Source organism: Phlebotomus papatasi, chromosome 2 (assembly GCF_024763615.1).
Source record: "Phlebotomus papatasi isolate M1 chromosome 2, Ppap_2.1, whole genome shotgun sequence".
NCBI classification, from domain to species: Eukaryota; Metazoa; Arthropoda; class Insecta; order Diptera; family Psychodidae; genus Phlebotomus; species Phlebotomus papatasi.
This window is the reverse complement of record NC_077223.1, coordinates 21,151,281-21,159,468: the sequence shown is the minus strand read 5'-3', so window position 1 is coordinate 21,159,468 and position 8,188 is coordinate 21,151,281. Positions and strand designations below refer to the sequence as shown.

The following is an 8,188-nucleotide window of genomic DNA, read 5'->3' as shown; positions in this document are numbered from 1 at the left end:
TTGCTATGTAGAAAATATTTAAGCTCAAAAATGGCGAATTTTTAAATTCTCAAATTCATAATTGATTTTATTTATTTTTTATACTTCCAATTTTTTTTTAAGCAAAACTCTTTTGGCAATAAAAACCACAATAGTCATACGTAATATTTTTCATTAAAGCGAAAAATATTATTCATTGGTACTGTCAGAAAAATTACTTAAATTTTTGTTCCTATCGCTCATAGATGTAAAAAAAATACACCGAATCAAGCTCTGTTGGATTTTCTAAGGCTAAATGTAAAACCTTTTACTGATTTTGTATATTAGTTTCATTTTTATTGCTGATTTTCGGTCCGCGAAAACTGTCTCGTCGTTAAAGGGTTAAGAGACCTCCTTGAATGTCTGAACTTTTGAAGAATTTTAACACAAAGTAGGCTAGACTAGTTTAATTATTTGATTCTCTGCGCTTCAGATAAATTGAAAAAAGCAGCAGAAGGCGTGGTTTCGTTCCCAGTTCGCCTTTTCTAAACCAAATGTCAAGAATTTTCTTGCGTTTAAAATGCATTGTAAAAACCGGCAACTCATTACAGAACAACCTGATATCAATCTTTTAAAAAATATATCACGCAATGCTTTCCAAAATATTTCTCAGAGACTAGAGCCAACAATCTTTATCTTCTATCTACAAAAATTTCCAACTCTGTCGGGGAAAATGATGATGAAAATGGAGAAAGCTTACCCTCACGATGTCTTCTTGCCCATTTCGATGCGATAGAGAACGAGACCGAATTGATGAATGACTGAAGAGAATTTCCTGAGCAGAGTGTCCAGGGAATAGGGATCCTGATCTTCATCGTAGGCACTACACGTGTCATCGATCTCGAAGAAGTCCGTATTGACCTCACAGGGATGCCGTACGAAGGCACTGGGCATGGCTTCAGTGGACAGATGAGGATAGAAGACCTTTACCTGTTTGTGCCTCATTTTTGTGCTGTTGCTGGCATAGAAAGCCATATTTAGGTGATCCGTTAAACTTGAAGGAATGGCCAGAAATAGGGCGTATTTTTGTTTCTTCTCCAGCCTCTTCAGTTCACTTCTGTCCAGGATGATCTTTAGCCTACTGTACAGCAATTTCATGCTCATACTTCCGTACTCGTAGCTGAAGAATCTCTTTGCTCGCCGGAACTTCTGTCCCGTCACGGGATTTGTGTACAGAAGATTGCTACTGGGAATCTTCATTACGCTCATGGGAACACTGTAAATATGGCTCGTGACCAGATGAATATTCACGTCATTCCCTCTTGCCTCGATTTCCTTCGAGAAGTGATTTGTCAGCTGCAAAACGCCTCCCTGGTGCAGGAATCCGAAGAACAGAGTACAAATAATATTTACTAAATACCAGACTTTCAAGAAATTCCTTGAAGCTTCAGCACTGAGAAATCTCTCGTAGAAAAAGTCCATCAGGATATGACGCTCCCGGAAAGGATTGACCCTGAAGAAGCCACTCTGGAGCTTTGGAGCATGAAGCATCACAATGGGCAGAAGCACTGGGATGAGGAATCGTGGTTCCTGATGATTGATCAACGACAGGAAGACAGTGGGAGTCACTGTGGCCACTGTCATCAAGCCCAGAATGGACTGAGCTCGTGGCAGGGAGGAATATTCCCCACGGGAAAATCTAAAAGAAAAGTAGCATTTGTCAATGCCTTTCAACTTCTTATCAAAAAGTTATAGACACATAAAATTTTCTTCTCAAAAATAAATAAAGTTCCATGGGCGTACCCATTTAGGGGCAGGGGGGCAGCTGCCCCCCTAGAAGCGTCAAAAAAAATTCAAAAACAAGTGAAAAGTAAAAAAATATATTTATTCAGCAAAAAAAAGTTAGTTTGACCAGTAAAAAAACCTAAATCTTTCCAAAAATAGGCCTAATTTTTCAATTCATAAATATCGAAACTTTCATGAAAATTCTATTGCTTTTAAAGCTGTAAATTTAGTCACTTCTCAAATTTGATGTTTTACTGCTCATTCGTAGAGGGGTCAATACAAAAATTAACTTATAAAAACTCAAAAAATATAAAAACCCAATAGGGACGGGCAGGACAAGGCTCTTGTCCGTACTGTACTACATTAAAGAATTAAAAAAAAAATTTAAAAAAAATGGGCAAATATTTCGTAACTTCTTTTGCTTTCATTTTCTAACGTAATTTCAGTAATAAATTTATTCAGTAGGGTAAATTAAGCTAATTCAAAACCTGCTCCAATTGGAAATTTTTTGCTACTCCAAATGGAAACTTATTTTTTCCATAATAAATACTCTAATTATATTTTTATTCATATATTTTCTGTGCTATATTTTTATTATTTAGTTCCTTGTGGTTCAAATGAAGCGTAAATCCATTCATATAAATAAGTTTTAACATTTAAGAGTCTCATTTCAATTGACAGTGTAACTTTTCACCGTCGAAAAAATTCATCGATCGACCATTTTTTCTTATGAAAAAGGCAAGTAAGCTGATTGTTGTTTATTAATTTTTTGACATTTATGCACTATATCTGGCAAATTTTAGTGAAATTAAGTCTTAAACTTTATTGTTAACCGTAAGTGAAGTGCTCAATTAAAATAATTACATATTTTCTGAACAAAAAGTACTTTTGTGAAATCTGCGCAAGTGCTTCAATGGGAAACACCGAAAATATGGGTTTATTGGAGCGATCTCCTTATTGTTTCAGATGGGAAAGGAAAATAAGACCAGGAAAAAGAACAAAACCTACACTTAAGAGCAACTCAACAAAGCTTTGGAAGCCTTTCGTCGTGGAAAATCACTAAAAGAGGTGTCTGTTTTGTTTCACGTTCCGAAATCAACACTTTATAATAATCTTACTAGAAGATATCCGGAGGAATGCAGTGTGGGAAGGCGCCCCACTTTACCAAAGGTCATGGAAGACGAGCTTGTTGAATGGCTTTTGGAATGCGTTGACAAATTGCATCCCTTAACTAAGGATTAAGTCCTCGACACTGTACAGCTCATGTGTAAGAAGTTCGAGATCACCAATGAGTTTGTAGATGGAAGGCCAGGATATGCTTGGTTCAGGAAGTTTTTGAAGAGACATCCAGAATTAAGCCATCGTAAACCAGAATCATATACCACCCAAAGAGCCTGTGTTACCTCTGAGAACATCACTAACTGGTTTGAGAAAACCCGTGAATACTTAGAATCGAAAGATCTTCTGGAATTCCCTCCTGATCGCATCTTTAATCTAGAAGACGAAACTGGTGTTATGCTTTCCCCCAAAGGCGAAGAGGTGGTCCATTCTCCACTGAGCTTTAGCTCAGATTAAATAAACTATTTTCTTAATCACTTAGTGTTTGTCTCCAATTGGAAAATTTCCCTTGTCTCCATTTGGATTAAATTGTTTCCAATAGAAGCATTTTGCACTTGTGTATTTTTCTTGTATTAAAGTAGTTTTCAAACTCAATTTAAAGAATTTGCACTAAATAGTAACATTCTAGAAGAGTCAAGGAGCAAATTTATGTAATTCTCTTCAGAAAAAATATGAACTTAATGTGTTGAATCTTCTGTCAAAGTTAAAGCGTCTGGAAATGGTTTTGAATTAGGACAGTTACCCTACCTCTTTTAGTTTAGGCGCTAGGTGAGAAAATATAAAATTTTTTTGAAACTCTTTGCTTCTAAAATTCACATTTTTAGTTTTTTTTCAATTTTTTTAAATAAATTATACAAAGTAGAATAACATATCTTTCAGTAAAAAATAAATTTATTTTAGTCAGATAACTTTAAATCGGTATTTTTATGGAAATTGGAAATGAGTTTTTTTGCACCAATATTTTTTGTTGCTTTTTCTCTGACCTGTCACACAAAACTGGGAATAGCAACAAAACGAAGAGTCAAAATGAGTTCAAACTTTCAAGAGATGTTTATAAGTAGACTATTACCGAGGACACTATAGCACTTTTAAATAAATAAAACCTTTATTGACGCTGTAAATGTGATTTTTGTGAAGACCGCCTGGAGGCGGTCTTACCCGTTAGAGGGTTAATTGATTTATTAGCAAATATGCAAATCTCAGCTTTAAATTGCTCTCCTGTAAAGTTGGCCATTCGCGAGTTGTTCGGTTTATATTCTGAGGGATCGATATGAGAAGATAGCAAGTTCTTAAAATGATTCTACCAATTATTTTTAATAATCTTCTTCTTAATGGCTATACACATTGGGAACTGTTTTCGTCAAAAATTGCATTTTTGACAGAATTGTGACGTTTCCACCTAGAGAAGTGCAGAAAATTCCCTTCTAAAAAGCATTTGCTATTTTGAAAATTACTCCCAATGTGTAGAGGCCTTAAGACATCTTAAAAACTTCTCGTGATGGACCTCTAATTTCCTCGGGGGATATGTTTAAAAAAAGCACCAAGGACTCCGAAAGTTTATTTGAAGCCATCAAATGGAGCAGTCAGACGTGAAATTTAAGAATATGTAATTAAAGCTGGGGTCTTATACAGTAGACTTTCTCAAATTCGGGCATATGGGACCAAATGTCAGCCGAATTAGACAGAAATTCGTGCGACAAACTTTTTGAAATGCAACGATTTTTTATTCATGTGCATACAGATATTGAGTTTACACACTCATATATACCGTAAATTGCATGAAAATCCTTCAATAATGCAAAATAACATCAAAACTAAGAGAAACCATACCAAATTTGAGCATATTTGATTCATTTGATAATCATAATCAAACTTGAAAAATGACAACAAACTTTTTTCAAATGTAACCGCAGCCCAAATTAAAAAGTAGCCCGATCTTAAAAGCGCCGAATTTGCGAGAGTCTACTGTATTGACTTTGAACTTTGATATGTTGAGGGGCCATGCGGGTCAAAAAGGCTGAAAATAGCATTATTTTCTAAATTTTTTTTCTCAAAGTAATAAAAATTTTATTTAATTCAAGCTTCTAGGCAAATAAAATCTTAACATTTAAACTATTTTTTTTACAATTTTATTAAAAAAAAATAAAAATTCGGCCGTTAGGACCTGATTGTCGGAAACGTTTATTGAAAAAACTTACTTTTCGTTAGTAACGATTACATAGAGTAGATTCATCTGATCCTAAAAACGGTTTTTTCCTGTTAGCAGATGAGTTAAACCCGTACTTGAACTTGAGGACTTTTGAAAGAAAGATTAAATTGGGTTTTTGGGAAAATTTAATACAAGCCAAATTCCGGCCAGCTTGCAATTTCGGCCACCTTTTTTGTTCCTTGAATTTCCATGAATTTTAGTTTTTACATACTCCAGAGATTATACAATGCAAAAGAATAACAAAAAATGTAGCTTCGACAAACGAGATGACGTGAAAAAGATATTGGAAGAATTCCCGAAGGGCAAGGAACTATTCATATTTTTTTATTCATATTTTTGGGTACGCCCTTGTAAAGTTCCCTGCTTATAATTTTTTGGCACTGAACTGTCAGAAATTTCATTTTTTGATTTAAGCAAAAGAAAAACTCACCGGAAGAGAAAAAGAAATGCAGAGACGATGGCCACAATGCCCAGAATGTTGAACAGCAGGGGAATATTGACTAGAACGTGCAAGTACCAGGCATGAATCCCATGTTTAGCCGTATTGTCCGGATTAATGTTGTACCGGATGAAATTGAGTGGCGTGAAGACAAAATTATCAATACTGATCTCCATCTTCTCAATCTCCTCCAGCGTCAAATACCGGAAATACAGTGAATCCACAAGAGTACAGATCACCAAAGCTGGCAAGGATGCCAATATGAAGAGCAGGACGCGTACATTGAAGTCCAGGAACGTAATAGACCGTGATCCAAGACCCCGGAGGAGCCAGAAAAAGACAATGGGCATGCCAAAGAACAGAAAAGTTGGCCTATTGAAGATTCCAACCACGCACAGAGAGGCAATCAGGAAGCAGCGATTGAAGGAATGAGGTGGCAAGGCGCTCCTCAGTTTGAAGATTTTCACACGTTCGACAACCTTCGTGGCCTCCTTGTATTTATCCTGGAGTAGTTCACTCTGTTTGATGACAGTATTGGACAGCAGCATACATTCCGCCACAAGACAGAGAAGGAATGAAGTCAGTATCATCTCCAGACTATTGCTAAAAGTCCGTGTTCCAAACACCAACATCACATACGAGCTTCCAAGGACAAGAAGTCTGATCTCATGCCTCAGCCCGTAGACCCTGCACATCCGGAAGATGCTGTAATCACACACAAAAGACAGCAGGCACATGCAGAGGCGCGGAAAGATGAGAATTGTGTAACTGGAGATGAGATTGATGCCCAGGAAATGCACAAAGTAAACATTGATGAATTTCAGGATGTTCAAGGGAACTTTTACCACACAAATCGGAGCTACAACACTCCGTATTGGGAATGTAGCATTGTATTCCCATGGCCGGACCACTTCCAGATGGAATTCATCTCCTGCCATAGGCTCTAGGGTCTGGAAAAACTCATCCGGATGGATGTAGCCAGTTTGCGGCACAAACACCAAAGCCACTCGAAGAACGGCCAGGAGAAAGTACCTAAAAAGGGTTCTATCCTTGGGGCTGGTGATTGCTCTCAAGTAGCTATTGATCTTCATCGCACCCTGGACCGATCTGATGCCTCACACCATGAAAATTGATGGAATTTCACTGGGAAAATAGCGTAAGAAAAGAGGTCGATTTTTCACACAAGTCTCCAAAAACCAAAACAAATTTTACGACGCATGCTCCATATTTTTATGCTATGTTAAAGTTGCGGCTATGTTATTCTTGTGCTCTTTTCTTGTGACAGGCAGTACATTTCTTCTTAAAGAAAAAATAGGCGAAAACTGGGGTGACAATAACTTATTTTCGATACTATCGACTGTCGATTTTGAAAAATTTAAGCGATAGCTGTATTTCCTGTAATAATTATTTATCGACAGTCACATTCTTTTAAGAATGTCACAATGAATGGCAATGGCCCAACAATGCGTAAAAAGTCGACATTCAGTCAATGTAACAGATATAGATTTATCGATACTATCTATTCGATAGTGTCGAAAAGATATCATTCCACCTAAAATCTAAAATATGTGCCGAAGGCATTAGAAAGAAAAATAATAGGTGTGAAAAAAATAGAGAAAAATTGAATAAGAATCCCACCTAATTAATGGGAGCTATTTTATACTCCATCCGTTCCGAAAAAAGTCGTACATTTGCTAGTATATTTTGTATGAAAAAAAATGGACGATTTTTTTCGGAACAGAGGGAATATTGCCCTGAAGCGATTCGAAAAAAAATTGGTGTCTCGACTCACCCGAAAGGCTACAACCCGTAAAATTGTTTGTGTCTTAGCTAGCCCAAAGGACACATAAAATAATCCGAAAATGGTGGATGTTTTGGCTATTGAATAGGCCTTTCCTTTATTTTTCATACGGAGAAACCACGATGAGGCATACAAATGCTGCACATGCAATGAGATAAGAAATATAGAAATATTTTATTCCATTTGACGACATTGCTCGAAAATTCTTTCCATATCATATTTTCCTCACTCGTAAAATTCTTCTTAATTCTGTGTCGCTCTTTATTGTTTGAATTGAGTATGAAATCACAAAGAATTAATCACTTTGTCTCTGATCTGAGCGACGCCCGAAAATCGTGAAATTGTAAAATATGATTAAAAAGGTTTAACAAAATTTTACAATTCTCCGACTAGTTGAAGTTCGTCACATGAACGCTAGGGGTACTCGTACTGTGATGAACATTTTCATTTTTATAAAATACAGTGAGAGGTCTTTGTTTTGTAATAAGATACGGAAACGCCATGATGTGTGCGAAATATATTCAGCGCCAAGGGTTCATAAGAAATGCATTTCAAATTTACCGTTTGAAAAGTTTTTGCATACGTTTTGCGGCATTTCAAAAATTATTTTACAGATGAGTTCGCAAAAGTAGGCAATTTATATGAAATTCTTTCAATCCGTTTTCACTTAAGCCGGAACTCCCGGTACTTCGATGAGTTTAATTTTATAAACTAACCAAAAATCAACAAAATACGCAGCAAATAGTAAAGAAAAACTTAAATAGTGAGGAAAATTAAAAAAAAAAAAACACGTTCCAGTAAATCAAAAGAATTATTTGTTATGCTATTCTGTACATCAATAGCGCACTAAAATTATTTGTAGTATTAAAATTATAGA

General features: G+C 36.0%; 1 protein-coding gene across 1 annotated transcript; it reads right to left on the bottom strand.

Annotated features, from left to right (window-relative positions):
• Positions 1 to 293: 293 nt before the first annotated feature.
• Positions 294 to 6,725, bottom strand: LOC129803006 (GPI mannosyltransferase 4). Its single transcript, XM_055849290.1, has 2 exons — positions 5,502 to 6,725; positions 294 to 1,657 (listed from the first exon to the last, which is right to left on the bottom strand). The coding sequence occupies exons 1-2, from the start codon at positions 6,599 to 6,601 to the stop codon at positions 721 to 723; spliced, it is 2,037 nt and encodes a 678-aa protein (XP_055705265.1). The 5' UTR covers positions 6,602 to 6,725; the 3' UTR covers positions 294 to 720.
• Between the last annotated feature and the right edge of the window lie 1,463 nt (positions 6,726 to 8,188).